The following is a 16,337-nucleotide window of genomic DNA, read 5'->3' as shown; positions in this document are numbered from 1 at the left end:
TTCCATTAGTATTTTCTCTTTGTTTCAGCATTTGGGTTGAGACACCAACATTTTTCCCACACATTTCCAAAAGTATGGTAGAGTGAAAGTGTGTCAGCTTTGAAGGTTTTGTTTTGTTGAGAAAATCGTCCCTTAGAGGAAAACAAAATAGCCTTATATCAATAATTATTAAATCTTTTGCTCAAATCTAAAAATCGTTCTTATGGCCTTAAGCAGATGCACACTTGTAAATAAAATTATCTTAAGGAGAGACACTGTCCTGTATTCCAGCATTGTGTGTAGCCACAAGAGTTCCCTCGTGAGTAGAGTGTCAGTCACTAGCATGTTATCTCTTCAGTTTGAAAGGTACTAAATTAATTATGTTCTGTTGAACTCCTCTATGTGGGCATAAATTTTGTGAATATTAATTCATGCAATAAATGGTTGCTATTTCCTTTTGTATTTAAAAAAAGAAACAAGTTTGCTGTGTTGACTTAAATTTACCAGATAAGTAAATGTGATCTGATGTATAGTGGCTTGTGCTTTGGATCCACCAATATGTATTTAAATATTATTTTATTATTCTTGTATTTAACTGAAGAATGTAATGTGTTTAGCTCTTGGCACTATCTGCCTACTCATGTTGGATGATCAATAGTTCAATTGCTTACTGAAAGGATACTGTCTCTCCCATTACATGTATATTTTTTAAAATGGCACAACTATCAATAACTTGCGGGATATAGCCAATTGCTTGCTTATGCTAGGTAGTGTCTGTGGTGTAAAAGATGAAGGAGCAATAGTTAACAAATAGATATCTGTCACAGTTGCTTGACCTATTTTGAAGTGACTGGGTTGTGGGGCATGCTTTTTGGCCTGGAAGATCTTTCTCTTGTAAGTATTTTCTGATTGATACTTACAAATAAAAATGTTGTTCAAAAAAAGAGATACAGGTAAACCATTGGAAATAATCAGGTACTGCATGTACATGAAGTATGTAAATCTGGCTTACGTTCAGTCTGCTTGTCGAGTTACCACAATTGACACGGTAAGCTGAAACTGTATCTGAAACTAAAACCGTTAACAAAAGCTATTCTCATCCCAGTTCTTTATAATCTTATTGTGAATTCATATGAGTAAGATTCTGTGAAAAGAAATCATAAAGACTCATTCAGGATACCTTGTGGTTCTTTATTGTGGGGAAGGAAACCAGTTTTTTATAATCTTGTCTTAGCAGGCTGCCTGGTGCAGAACGAGGTGCTGCACAAGGAGTTAGGTCATAGGCACATGCTGAAAGTACATGGATTCACTGGGGCACTTTAGGACAGATGCCTTTGATGCTTTATTATCCAGCCTGACTTCCTTATGTTTGCCATGGGTCAAGACTCATGATCTTTTACCATGGGCTGGCTAATCCACATCTACATGCCTAGTGTGGAGTAGACAGAATACTTTATCATCATAGCCTTGTAGTAACTGCTTTGTGTAGGTGATTGCTGCTTCTTTCTTGTGTATGAATCTTCAATCCTTCTCTGCTTGTACTCTACTTGGCACCTTTATACTTCTTTCACCTGGTAACTATGAATAGCATAAGGCAATGAATCACTTGTTCTTTCCTGTAATGAAGGCTGAACGGTTGAAAGGCTGTAGAGCTCTTGGTTGGGAGTTGAGAGTATATTATTTTTCTAAGCCTAGTATTGTACAGTATTGTACTGTATGCTTTGCAGTAGTTAACTCAAACAGGGTTGGGCAATATGTTTGCTTTGGTACAGGTGCAGTTGCAAATATTCAAGTGTTGCTGAAATGTCTGTTGGCCAGACCTTTGTTATGATTCCTTTCAAAACCCTTGCTTTGGTGGAAAAAGACCCAAACAGAACTGAATTATGTGAAAGTCACTTGGTGGTGAAAGCTTTAACTGTTACAACAAAAATAAAATCTAAACACTATTTTAAAACAAGCTACAAGTGTTTTCTTGGAAAATCTAGTTTTGCCTCTGAAACCTCTGCCTAAATTTGATACACAATTTAATGTAGGTAGGTAAATCGTGTTCTGAAAAGTTTTGTCAATCACTTTAAAAAGTCAAAGGTTTTTGATCTTTAGGAATACCTTTTGTACAACTCTGTCCGACTTCAACTTACTTTGTAAGTCATTTCTCTGTTTTTGCCTGCCTCCATTCTCTCTGTAGATGTTGCATAGATTTGTAAATTGCTTTAGATTGGAAGGGATCTCAGGTTTTGTAATGAACCCCAGCTTTTAAACCATGCTGAACATTAACAGATCTGACTGTTTACAGGCTCTGCTGCCTGACCATTTCCTTTTGCTTCTCATCCTTTTTCTTGAACCTTCAAGAGATACCTGATTGAAGGTAGTCTTTATATTCCCCTTCTCTGCCTCCAGCCTTCTGTTTTGCTGGTGGAATAAACCCACTTCCTTCAACCACTTCTTGTGCATTGTGTTCTTTTACACCCTGGGCACCTTGGTAGCATTTCCCTTGGCTGTCCCCAGCCACATCCATGGATATGACTGTGCGTTTGTTGCTGTCTAAGCTTCCCTCATATAAGTCTTCCAGCCAGCTGCAAGCTTAAGATTCTTGTTGCTAATTGCTACCTTCTTTGAAACAAGGAATGACATTTGTTATCTAACACCTGTATGCTGTGTGTCTCATGCTGTGAAAGTTTTAACAGATTTTAGAATTGCAGAATTCCATGATTTTAGGTAGTTTATTTCCAAGGAAAATTTCTTTTTCTGCTGTGAGGTATTCTGGGCCTTAATGCAGAAGGTCAACACATAAAGTGATTTTCCTTTCTGTAGTATTGATGGGAGTATGTATTCAATCTTTCTCCTTGACTCCCATGACAACATGATCAATGAAACTCTTTCACCAAGGGTTATCCTTTGTTTTCTTGATTATTTTGTTTGTTTCTATTTTTGCTCTGAGATGAAAGCTGTTCCCCTTAGTGCTGTACCCTTTGGTTATACACCTGCCTGTGATACTGCTCATAGTATTTCCAGTACGTAGCAGTATAGAGATATGTTGCTTTGGGACTCTTAGGTTTCCAAACACGTAGCTAGTATTTTCATAGGTGGGTGTGAGACAAGTTGTGTTAAGCGTAGGATGTGAAAATAACTATATATTTGTTCCTCTCCTTTAATGAAGGGTGTTTGTGGGAATAGGATAAATAACACTGTATATGCACTGTGGGATGTAGTGCAGGAGTGTGGGATGAAGGATACCATCTTCTGCTGTCTCTGTACTATGCTGCTTATAGTATAGTTAGCACAAAAATTACTGTTCTAATTTCAGTGTAACTGTGCAAATATTTCTTTACCTATTTAGTATTGCTCATGAAAATACTTTCAAAAGAAATTTCAGAGAGATGTAACTTTTGAAATGTATATGGTGTAGATACTTTGAGGTATTAATACATACCAGATTGTTGTGCATCTGTTCAATCAGCATTTTGGAGAGAAAAAAATTTCATGTTTTACTAAATTTAGTTTATAGTAACTGTAGTATTGTAGTGACTCCCTTGCTTGCATTTGCAAATTTACTTCCAATGAAGGATGGAGTTGCCTCTGTACTTCTCTTCTTGCCGATGTTCTCTCTCAGTTGGTCACTGGTTCCTCATAATGTGCTTGCACTCTCTCCCTCTGCCTGCCCCCCCCCCCCACCCAGGTTCATTCATATGCTTTTCACAGAAACACTCATCAGTCCTGTGAGGGGTGATTTTCTGAGGGTTACAGAGCCTGTGTTCTTTTATACACTGCAATAGATATTGATTTCAAAGTTCAGTGGCATTTCAGAAAACATTTCTCCCAGCACAAAATATCATCTACACTGGATATTAGTTTGGGGTGTTTTTTTTTTAAATATTTTTAGATAGTGAACTTTCAAGTGCCACCTCTTCTTTTGTATTTTATTACTGTTGATCTGATGGCAAATGTTGCGCATTTAAGAATAGAAATTCTCACTTTCTAATATGCACTTGCACCTCTTATGCCAAAACATATGACTTGACATCCAGTGACATGTGTACCTTTGTATTTAATGTATGTTCCTGCCAGGTAGCCTTGCACACAAAACTGCTTTTGTTATTATTTAGGAGGGAAGACCTGAAGGTGAAGAAGCTGCAGGGCTTGGTTTTGATGATCCAGTTCAGAGCATGTCTCTTGCTGAGTAATATCCTGGCATTGTCTTAACAGCCCCAAATCATCATCCAGTAATAGATCGCCGTGACTTAAAAATGAGGTCATGAATGCCTGTAGTCATCACAGATTTACTTGTAGATAAAAGAATGTTTATCTCTCCATCTCATTACATTTATGAATGTGGAAATCATTTCCTGCTTGCTTCCTTTAAAACATGTAAATAGCAGCTTTCTCAGTTCTCACCATATTAGTTCAGGGTATGTGGTAGCCATGCTTACCTGCTGCTCTGGCTGAAGGAAGGTACTATCTTTCAGGAGTCCTTCAAGTTGGTTGATTGTTCATAGGAAGATACAAAACTGTCTTCAAAAGTGAAATGTTTGCCTTCAGATTAAATGGGTGTTTCCAGTATGCCTTAGTAGTCTTTAGACAGGAAGGCATAGGACATTCTGAAGTCTTGATTTTTATTGAGCTACAGCCCTTGGCAGGGCTGTCAGTTTGGGTGAAAATTGCTAGTTTGTTTTTTGAGTGGTAATAGTACAAAAATTTCATTACTATTATGTTGCATTAAGTTAAGCTTCATATTAAATAAAAGCTAGCTGTATTATAATATAGTTATTTCTGTTGTATTTGTCAACATAGTGTCATGATCTTAAGTCATCCCTTCCTTCATCGGCCTTTGGAAATAAGTTATTGGATGATGATACATTGTTCTGTTGGTTGTACTGAAAGTATAGCTCTCCATGTTTACATAGGTGGGACAGAAGTCCAGGCTGAACAGAGATTGGAAAGCTTTGTTTTAGTTAGCCAACCTCAGGTCTTGTGCTCCTTAACCATCTTTTTGGTTAATGATCCAATTTTGTTTGAACTACATTAATCTGTCAGTTTCTGGCATTGTTGCTAGAGGCTCCTTTTTCCACTCAACATTTTCTCTGCCCTTTTGAAGGTGTTGATTGCATTGTATCAAGACTAAGTATTATTTGAATCTTACATTACTCACTTTGAACCAGTGTCGAAAAGTATTTACTGATCCATTAAGAGGCCAGAAATCTGAGATTACAGTTAATTCTAGTCATAATCTTCTAGTAAAACTTAATTAAATGGTACCATGTAATAATTATTTTGCTCTTTAATGCTTTAGGTGTTTGAAAGCTCAGAGTTGTTAGTCAGAGGTAGTGTAAGTCATTCTGGTACTTCTGTTCCAGGACCTTCTAAGGCAGCTGCAAAATCTGAGTCTTGGCAGTGAGCAGAGCTAGCTTTGTATTATTGAGTTCTGATAGACCCAGGGCCATGCTGCTTTTCAATATTTATTTTGCTGGAAAGCTACTCAGTTTTCATCAAAAATATTACTACATAAAATGAATGTATTGATTTTTTTGGGGAACATTATTGATCTTCCTTCACAAAACTGATAATAACAGCAGAAATTTTTGTATTGCAGATTTAATCCAGTGCACGAATGAGATGAATGTGAACATCCCACAACTGGCGGATAGCTTATTTGAAAGAACTACCAACAGTAGCTGGGTAGTGGTCTTCAAATCTCTTATCACAACCCATCATCTAATGGTGTATGGAAATGAGGTAATACAAAAATTATGTATTATTTTGAGAACAGTTGCAGTCCCTCATTACTGTAAATGTCACCTAAATGCTTCCACTAATTCTTTTTGTAGGACAATCTTCGGGTTTGCCTTTTTGGATCCTAGTCTGAATGAACACAGGTTTCATTTTCTGTTTGTCTCTGTTGTTTCTACTTCAAAGTGTGCAATTCTAGAGTAAAAAGTAAATGTCCCAAATGCTGAGGGTCCTTTTTTCCTATGTTCATATTCTAATGATGAAAGAAAAAAAACCCAAGAAAAATTAACTGGTATGGGATTCTACAGGCTGAAAATTGAAGCATTTTTGCCTTCATGCTGTAGCTAACCCTCTGGTCTTTTCTCCTAGATAACTTGTTTCTAAATTAATTTCTACCATCACACCCTAATCTTTTATCATGAAAACAAATGTGTGCCTATGAGTTGGCTTTGAGGGTCACCCTAGGACAGGGTGAAATAACACCAAACTGTTAACAGTTGAACAGTTTAAGAAACATAATCCCAAGTTACACAAAAAGGAATAAACTTGTTTTGTCTCACAATTTTAATTCCTGTGGGGCCTTATTGTTTGAAATACCAAGGCAAGCATAGCAGTATCTTGAATGTTTTGCCTTTAAAAAGAACAAAAAAAAAATATATTTCTAAGGCTTTCTTAGAAAATGCTCGTAAACATTCCTTTTTACTGCAGAATAATGTAAGCTATATGAACTTTGGAATTGAGATACCTTTAGCAAATTACCAAAATTGTTCGTTTCATGTTGTATTCAGAGGAACTGCTTCCTCTGACTGACATGTGTAGGTTGGGGGGGGAGGTTAAGTTTTTAAACATACACAGGTTTCACTTGCAGGTTATTGCTGGTCTGGATGAAAATCTATTCTGTGAAGCTAACTAAGCCACAAGAGGGCAAACTTCTGCTGTTGGCTTGAAGCTTAAACTTCTTCATTGGGATAATTGACTCTTTTCAAAAAACACCTTGCACTTTGCTCATATGAATTTTAAACTGATACCAAAATAGTTCATAGCAATTAAATGTATTTCATGGGACCACTGTCTAAAATACTTTCCATTAAGAATATAATTTACGAATAAATTTTTCTTGTCAAATATATTACAGAAGTATTGAGGGTAAGATTGCTGCTCAAGATGAAATTTTTCACAGTTAGAAATAGTACTTGAAGAATGAGAATGCAAACTGATTATAGCACCATTTAGATTGCACGGGGCCTTTAAGATCAAGTCCAGCTGCTAACCTAGTAATTCCAAGCCCACCACTAACCCATATCCCCCAATGCCACATCTGTGTGTCTTTTAAATACCTCCAGAGGTGGTGCCTCCAACTTTGGTTTAATTCCTTTATAACTAGGTACTGAGTGCCTTTACTCTTCTCCAGTCTTTTTTTCTATGTAACCTATGCTAATGAAAGTAAAGAAGTAGTACGTGTTAGACTAATCAACACCGTTGTTGTCCTTTGTTAAAACGTTTCTTGCAACTGAATGATTGGCTTAGTTTTGTAGCAGCTCTGTACAAATTTTTTTTTCCTATTAAATTGTGTTAACAATCTGAAAGGTGTCTTTAGAAGATGAAAATAGCATCATTCACCTTGTGAAACATAATTTGTAATTAAGTATAATTAGAAGTATTGTGATACAGTGTTCATGCTTCATATGAATTGTTATGTTTGATATTTGATTTATAAGCAAACTAACATTTACATTACCTATTTTCGTATTTAAGCTAAGTGCCATTACAATTGTATGCTGAGCAAAGATGACTTGGCTAATTAATAATATTAAATCAGTTTTTATAAAATTGAAGTCAGTGAAACAACTTATGACCATGTAAAATGAGAATGTATTTGAATGGATTTTTTCAGAGTTCCATATTCTGGCTTAAAATAAGCTCCGTCTGAATGAGGCCTTCATACAAAATGCTACTTGGATTTTTTCACAGATTTATGCATAAAAAATAACTAGCTTACTTTGATAGCTTAGCTGGTTTTGTAATAGTTTTCACATTTGAAGTCAATCTTAAGGCATAAAAGCTGAATTTTGTAACCTGGATAAAAAATTTCTAGTATTGTTACTGCAATTCCTTCTCCTTGGTAACACAGTAAAAGTACTCAATTTTTTCTTTCATCTAGCGTTTTATCCAGTATCTGGCGTCCAGAAACACGTTGTTTAACTTGAGCAATTTCCTAGACAAAAGTGGATTGCAAGGTAAGGTGTCTTTTATTCATTCAAAGTTAGTAATGTGCTGAGGAACAGCAAAGACAACTTGGTTACTCTAACAAACCTTATCATTTAGGAAGTAACTTTCCTCTTCATTTTATCCCAGACTGCATTTCTTAAATAAAATGCTGTAATGGTGTGGCAGGAGCTGTCTCCTGGAGGACCATGTAGCATCTTTTCTAACACTTCCTTAGATATACAGGTCTCAGTATTCCTCTTATTTCTATAGAGATAGACCTCTCCAAGTGAGGCCATTGTAATTATTATTTTTTTAAATGCATCCTATGTACATACATCATGTCAGTGAGACAAGAACTGTATAAAAAAAAATTAAATTATTTTTTTGGGAAATTGATCAAAGACCATTCCATTTATCTGTGAGACTAATTCAGTGGGCAAATAAGTGTTTCTCTGGTTCAGATTTTTCAAGTGAAATAGTCTTCCAAACTGTTATGCTGCAGTTTAGTGCAGTTCTGACCATACTTTTAGCTGGCATTGTTTTTTTCTCCTCAGGTGGTTCCTAACTTTGTCTACTCCTTCTTTATATACTTCTGATCGTTGCCACAAGTGTACTAGAACAGGCAGCGAAAGTGGTTACCTGAGGACAGAAACTTTGAGTTATAACGAAGACTCTACCAAATTGTCTTTTTTTTTGAGTTTTAATTTCGATGGTCTCAGCATAGACTATAAACAGATCATCTTCTTAGTCTGTACCCCTAGATTGACAGTTGTCAAAATATTTCCTATCCAGCTATCTTAACAGAGAAAAATTTCTGTCATATTGTGGTGTTTCCATCAAAGTCTTTTTTTTCTATTCAGTTGCAAATGAGACAACTTGTTGCGGAGCTGATGTGAATGCTTTTGTCAATGCATCATTTAATTTTTTGGTAGTAATTTGTATTGTAGTATAAAAGAACTTGCATAAAAATTACTTCATTCTGCTTGTGGAAGTGATTTCCTTAGGAAGTGAAGTGTAAACTTTTACATAGTTGAGGTTGTCTAGATATTTGTGGTATTGTCTGTTTGATTTACATGGTGAATACAATGACGCACGCAGTTATTTTCAGATTATATTTTTGCACAATTTTGCATAGTCATTGGAGCTGTCTTGTGCTAATATTTTGCACTTTATTTTGAATAACATTCTTGTTCTTTGATTAGGTAAGTAATAAACCCCTGAAATTTATTTTTTAGGTTATGACATGTCAACATTTATCAGGCGGTATAGCAGGTATTTGAATGAAAAGGCAGTTTCCTATAGACAAGTGGCTTTTGACTTCACAAAAGTAAAAAGAGGGTAAGGACTGCACTTTGTTCTACTGATCTTGAGGTTTTGTCGTATGTCCTGTAATTCTAGTGACAAATACTGATGTTAGATCAGGCTTAATATAGACAATAATGACTCCTTTTCTCTTTTGAATATCTCCCATGACACACAAAGGCCAACTGCCCAAAATGTATATTGCAAATTTTTTTTTACTTCAGTTTTTATATTTTTTTATCTTTAGACTTTAACATTTTAATATAAAGGAATGAAAGATGGTATGCATGGAAGTCTATATAAAAAAGTAGAAGTTTGAACAAATCTTTCACAATAGATCATATACTTTGCCTTTTAGGTAATATAGAGGACCATGCAGTTTATTTGTCCTTGTAGCTCTGGAAGGTTTAAATGACAGGTGAAACACCTTGCAGTCCTTCCTGGTGTTTCTCTGTTCTTGTCACAAAATATCTGTTTGAAGTTTACTACCTTTGTGAAGGTAGTGTAAATTTGTATATAATAGTACATTGCAGCAGATGCTGTCCTGAGTTGGTCGACAGGAATTCAAACTTTCCCTGGAAAGTGTGCTCATTTAAGAGAAGTGAGTTATTTTGAGACTAGGTACCTGTTTACATGTAAAATAACACAGTGCAGAGCACCACTAGTTTGGTAAGTTACATGTTATAGTGAATGATGGAATTAATCTGGAGCTCTTCTTTGGGAAGGCTGGAGAGAAGGTACCAATCACAGTTGAGTCTTTCCATCTTTGTCCATTATCTTTTTATATGGTGCTTTTTAAGGTTTAAAAGCATAATACTAGTTTTACATTCAGGTGTCTTATGCATATAGGTGAATTTATATTGAAACTAAAAACTTAATGTTTAATCCACAGAAATCGGAATGTAATACTGTTGAAAGAATTAATTTTAGTAATGGGCTGTCTAATGGTATTTTGCATTAATGTTGAAAAGGCATTTGGAGTGGGCCTCAAAACACTGTCCAAATCCCCTCTGCCTCCTTGCTAAGACTGTAGAGTCCATTTTGGCTTGAAGTGTGATGGTAAAGTAAAAGGACCATGCCTGGGCTCCTTTTGCTCATTCTGCCTTTAGAGTTGCTTGGATTGCCAACAACAAAAAACAATATTTTCCACACCTAAGATTTATGTGTGGTAAAGTGGCTAAAACTGCTCTAGAGAGATACTCAATTGTTTTATCAGGTATTTTCGGTCTAATGGAGGTGCCTGGAGGTCCTTCTGTGAGCCAATAGGAATAACTGTTCTGATGGCAGCAATTGTGCCTTTTGTTCTGAAGGCAAAATCTGCCTTTTCTACTCCATTTTTCTCAGGGCCCTCACACCCTTGCTCTGCCCCATTCAGTTCCTTGCATTTGCTGTTTGTTGTTAAGAGTAAATATACAGCACAAGTAGAGAGCTGGAAGCAGCACGGTCCCCACAGCTTTCCAACCTGGAGAACAGCCACAAACTGTTCCGTGAAGATGCACTATGAGATTTGCACTTGCAGGAAGCATTTGGTTTGCTCTGTGCATGCTGATGAACAGCGAGGCTGTCTGATTTGTCTTACAGAAAGCAGTTGTTTCGTGTCACTGAGGGGATTTAGTCTCTTCCTCAGCTGTTGCTTTTCTTGGATATTTTTGGTATTCATTTGATGGGTTTTTCAAATGTGCAGCCAATCTTAGGCTATTCAATCTGAGCAATTAATAAGCAACCAAATATTGGTGGTCAGCCATTAAAAGGAAATTTCATGTAGTCTCTAGAATCTTTCTGAAAAAGCTTGAAAAACATACTGCTGCATTTTTTTTATTCTTTCTTAACTCTTAAAGTTGAAAAGAATCCAAACTGACACAAAATAATAATTGGAAAAAGAATATATTAAAAATTAATTAAAAAATAATCTTCGGAGCTTTTTCTTTGTTACCTGATGCATTTTGGGTCTCCTATATTTCTAAACACTATCAGTTTCATTTTCTCTGAGTAAAAATTTATCTTGGAGTAATATTTTGACCAAATAAGTTGTTGTCTTTCTGCGCTGCATTTATTACGGTTATATTGGCTAGACACCATTCCTAAACACCACAAGGATGGCTTTGCATGGCAAAGACTTAAATGGTTTCTCTGATGACCTGATATATTTTCAGTTGTTTCTTACTAACAATTGCCTTCAAAATTCATGTGAAGAATTTTGGGTTTTTTTCTCATAACAGGGCTGATGGAGTGATGAGAACAATGAGCACAGAAAAACTCTTAAAAACTGTACCAATTATACAAAATCAAATGGATGCACTTCTTGACTTTAATGTAAGTTTAGCAGCACGTACATTTCTAACATACAGTCAACGTGTTGTACAGACACATAAGATAGGTAGATTAAATGTCTTGCACTTGGTTCCATGTTATCTGCACAGCTTAAAGAGCACAAATCATTTTGTTCATTGGTATACCCCCAAGAAATCAGAAAAAATAGATGCAATGCTCACTGGAGAGAATGCTTTGTGCTAATTTACTGTGCTTTTATTGTGTACCTTATGTAAGAATTGCTTGTTTGTTGAAAAGCTGATTATTTATGCTGTCTTTTAGTTATGTCAGTTAACATTAGCATTGTTTAACAAAAATGTCTGCCAAAATTACTTGATTTAATTCTGTGGTGAGAGAAACGGTTGGCTAGTTATGGTGCTACTTTCTGCTAACAGCCAGTGAGATAACTGGAAGGCCTGTCTTGAGACAGTGTGCTGAAGTTTAACTAGAAGTTTTCCAGTAAGAGATCAATCCAGTTCAATTAACTTTTTCTCTGATCTTCCTAGGTTAATAGCAATGAACTTACAAATGGTGTAATTAATGCTGCCTTCATGCTCCTCTTCAAAGATGCCATTAGACTGTTCGCGGCATATAACGAAGGGATTATTAACCTCTTGGGTAAATACAGCTGCTTTCTGCAATGCTCAGCTCTGGAGGGGGGAGCTCAGTGAATGATTCACAAGAGCTGCTCTCTTGAGAAACTGAAACAGTCTTACTGTAAAACATCAAAATTTTACTGTTATTTGCAGTGTTTGTCTGTGCAGTTGCATTTGACATTGCTTTGTACCCAGGGATAGGTAAAATCTGAAAGCAAAGTCCATCCAAAATTTTATTAATCTATTTTTTTTTCTTGCACTGCTTTGTTGGAGATTTTTGTGTACCTTAGTTTTGGGTTTGTTCTTTTTTTATTTTGTCTTATTGAACTGCATGGCAAACATGAATTTTGATGTTGGTTGGGGATTTTCTTAAGAAACAGTTTGTTTTGTAGTAAGGGAATCAGTTATGGTCAGTTGCAAGTCTGCAGTCACATCATCAGTGATTGCTTGGCTATTGAAACTTCAATGTTGTTTTGTTTCCATGATTGGTTGTTTTATATTCCTAGAGCATATTTTATATATTAAGGAGAATTTAAAAAATTCAAGGTTAAGGGCCTTTCACTTGCACATACTGAAGATAAAGGGGAGCATAAATTTAGGAAATAATTAAGTTGAAAGTAATCTGTTTCCTTACTTGATTATCTTGTATGCTGTGATTGGATGAAGCTACCTGATTGCTGTCATTACCCAGTGCTTGCAAAATGAAAAGTAAAATCCAGAATAAGTCAGTAAGGGACCATCTGAAGTCAATCAGTCTTCTAGTGTGATGTCCCTGTCAGCTTCCTTTCCCTTGGTAATGCTCTTGCTTTCAACTTATGCTTTGAGTGAAGCTCTATAAAAAAGAAGAAACAGGCCCTGAAAGGGCTTTTCAGAAGAGGAGTGGGACCTCTTGCTTTCAGCGCTGGTGTTTTCTAACCAGTTGTACTTCACTGCACCAGACCATAGTAAGAGGCATCAGTTTGTCAGAGAAGATCAAAATGTTGCCTGATATCTGGCCACTGGAATAGAGTAGATATTTGACTGCCAGATGTAAAACTGCCTTGTTTGTTTGTTCTTCTTCCCAAAAGATGAGTTTACATTTCTTTGAGTGACCTATTCTTAAACTTGATTGTCCTCTTCAAGGTGGTTATGTTTTTGTGGTATCTAATACCTGCAAGGTAAGGTGTAATTGCATGCTTGGAACCACTAGCTCACATTTGACAAACCTTTTATCTTTTAGTGCAAGATAAGGCATAGTGACTTCTGCAGTTATCATAATAACAGATCTGCAGGAAATTTTCTGTTTGTCATGGTTTATATGCTTTTACTTTGCATATCCTTTGCAAATCTTGATTTCTTATTTAATGCAAATATTCTTACTGTTTCTAGAAAAATACTTTGATATGAAAAAGAACCAATGCAAAGAAGGCCTTGATATTTATAAGAAGTTCCTCACTAGAATGACACGGATCTCAGAGTTCCTTAAAGTTGCAGAGGTAAACTTAAGTCAGTCAACTTAGCTGTTTATTTGAAACAGCTTGTAAAGTGCTTATTTTATCATAAAACAGGTGCTTCTTCCTTCCTGCTTATTTGCTGTTCTCTCAAGGTTTGTCTTGCTCATTTCTACCCAGGTGATTAGTTCATTTGAGGACTGTATTGGAAAACCTGACTATGGAGTGCTTATTGGTTTATCTTTTACTTGAGGAGAGTGTATTAATGTGAATTTTAAAATTTCTGTGGTTATGGAATACTTGTGAGCTTTCTTTGAAGAATAGACTTGCTTTAAACAAAGAAAGGAACTTCATGGTGATCTGCTTTCTATGATTCTAGCTGTATTCTAGTTTGAAACCCACAATTCTACCTGAAGTTTTAGATGAAGTAACAGCTTCAGAAATAAGTAACTAAGACAAACAGATAAACATGGGATTTCTTCAAGATATCTTGCTGTATGTTTACTCACAGAGGGAAAAGCAATTACCTTGCAAAATGTTTAGTTTGTCGGTTTTTTTTAAAAAATATACTTAGTCTGTTGCCTTCTTGTTTCTAGAGCACTGCTAAATTGATGTCCTAATATTATGGAATTCCTCAGTTGAGGTGTGCTTCTATTCTTGTTTTTATTTCATTAGTATTTGTATCTCTCTTAACAAAAAAGCCTTCAAGCTTGGCTTGCTGTCTGTCCTCACAGTGTCTCTGTCAGAGATACTGTCTTCAGCCGATAAGACCATTAATTGAAGTTGAGAGTATTGATCTTTCTGTTGTAATATTATATGTCCTGCTGCAAGCATCCTAAATTTCATCTGCATTTTAGAAAAAATGTTGCTTTACAAAACTTCATTGATGCTTTGTTTCATCAAATATATCCTGCATATCAGTAGGTCTGAGAGTTTGCAACGTAAATTGTGAGACAGGCAAACTTCTTCAGGTTCTGAAACACTGGGTTCTTACTTTCTTGTTTCTAAGGTTCTCTCTTAAAATATCTGTGTAACACACCTACTTCAATGTGTATACATTTAACAAGAATTTATTACAACCAACCATTAGGAAGTACAGATTTGGGATATTTAAAATTTATATTGAACAGGTTTGTGCTTTTTGCATCACTTAATGTTAATGTTGTTTACTTTCTGAGCATCTCTGCCTTCAACGAAAGCAAACAAGTTCTAAAGCTCATTTGTTTTATTACAGCAAGTTGGAATTGACAGAGGAGACATACCAGATCTCTCACAGGTAGGTAAACCTATTATGTGTTTGCCAGTGCATGTATGTGTATTTTTAGGGTTGCATGATCAGAAAAACCTGTCTTTATGGTACTCACTTAGGCATTATTGTATACATTGTAACCAAGTTATCTCAAAGTTCCTGATCAAACCCAAGCTCTGTCAGAGCCTGGCTTTTATATTCAGTGATCCTGGTGTAAAATACTTATAACATTTCTGTCATTCTCTAATTGAGTTTTAAGATAACCTTATTTCCATCATGCTTGAAGACAAAGTTTATATCTGTGAGGTCATGTAATGAAAGTCTTACATGATATTACAAAGCTGTGGTTTTTAGCAGCCTTGCTTTTGGCTATATGCCTATTGAAGTTAATGTGAAGGCTTGCAGAACATCCACAGAGAAATTACTTCAGGTACAGTTTCCTTCTTAGTGTCTCTTAAAATACTGACTGCTTCTGATTATCTGCTTGCTGTTTCCTAGCTGTTAATTTTAACATTTCTTGACTTATTTCAGTCTTTGCGGATAAATCATTGTGATGGAATAATGTAGTGAGTAGAATACATCACCCTATACTTGAAGTCATTAAATACATACAGAATGCCAGGAGGGGGTAGAAGTATTCAGAGCTGTGTATCAGTTGCCCTACAGTTGCATTCTCTGAAAATATTTTAACTATTGGTTTCTTCAAATGTATTCCCCAATGTCTCTCTTTGTAGGCACCGAGTAGCCTTCTTGATGCTTTGGAACAACATTTAGCTTCTCTAGAGGGGAAGAAAATCAAAGATTCCACAGCTGCAAGCAGGTGCTTATATCCTTGTCCTTTTGGAAAATTGTCAAATCAGTTTTATTTCAATTTCATCATAAACTAAGATTTGAAGAGTGTGGGAATGTGCCCCCTGTTGACGGAGTAAGAAAGTTACCCTTTGTCTCCTTAAAAAGGACAAAAGCCCAGACGTTTCTCTCCTCAATTTGGTTAAAAGACACCTCATAGGACCTTGGAGACTTCATCTCAAACTTAAGGATAGCTAATTGGACAGAAGCCAAAAAGTCCCGCCTAAGCAATTCACTAGGAAAAAAAGAGAACAAAAAAAGTAAATTGCTTTTGTGAAGTGTTTTAGCAGGAGCAAGAACCTCTTGCCCTGGCTCAGTTTTTCTCTATAAAGAGCTTTTTTATTTTGCCTTTTATTAAAACTTTTTTGTTTCCAAAACTTTCACAGGAGCCATCCTGCTACTTTTAAGCCACCTGAGGTAGCTGAGCCTATCTAGGGTATAATGCTTGTCTATGAGAGCTTATAAGACCTGGCTCAAATAGACAGAGTATTAGAGGAGGCTTCGTTAAAGGTGTTGTTGTTTGAGCAATGATGGATTAGCAAGTTGTCCCATCTTAAAACAGCTTCTTCCAGGTCAACAGAACTAGAATCTAAGGACCTGTAAGAGCCTCCTCTAGCATCTCTACTTAGACTTTTAGCATTTGATCCTGAACTTTGGAAGAGAAACTAAGTTTCTTTCACGTACTACCTG

At 36.0% G+C, this 16,337-nt stretch overlaps 1 protein-coding gene across 8 annotated transcripts in view; it reads left to right on the top strand.

Annotated features, from left to right (window-relative positions):
* Nucleotides 1–16,337, top strand: part of PICALM (phosphatidylinositol binding clathrin assembly protein) — a 66,188-nt gene that overhangs the window by 19,646 nt on the left and 30,205 nt on the right. For all 8 annotated transcript variants that reach the window (XM_068181632.1, XM_068181633.1, XM_068181634.1 and 5 more), the window contains exons 2-9: nucleotides 5,567–5,709; nucleotides 7,865–7,940; nucleotides 9,147–9,249; nucleotides 11,433–11,526; nucleotides 12,030–12,141; nucleotides 13,488–13,594; nucleotides 14,784–14,825; nucleotides 15,533–15,618. In XM_068181632.1, the coding sequence (XP_068037733.1) occupies nucleotides 5,567–5,709; nucleotides 7,865–7,940; nucleotides 9,147–9,249; nucleotides 11,433–11,526; nucleotides 12,030–12,141; nucleotides 13,488–13,594; nucleotides 14,784–14,825; nucleotides 15,533–15,618 (763 nt within the window). The remainder of the gene's footprint in view (nucleotides 1–5,566; nucleotides 5,710–7,864; nucleotides 7,941–9,146; nucleotides 9,250–11,432; nucleotides 11,527–12,029; nucleotides 12,142–13,487; nucleotides 13,595–14,783; nucleotides 14,826–15,532; nucleotides 15,619–16,337) is intronic.

The sequence above is a fragment of the Anomalospiza imberbis genome, chromosome 2 (assembly GCF_031753505.1).
Source record: "Anomalospiza imberbis isolate Cuckoo-Finch-1a 21T00152 chromosome 2, ASM3175350v1, whole genome shotgun sequence".
Taxonomy (NCBI): domain Eukaryota; kingdom Metazoa; phylum Chordata; class Aves; order Passeriformes; family Viduidae; genus Anomalospiza; species Anomalospiza imberbis.
The sequence above is the reverse complement of the archived record's forward strand: the minus strand, read 5'-3'. Positions and strand labels throughout refer to the sequence as shown.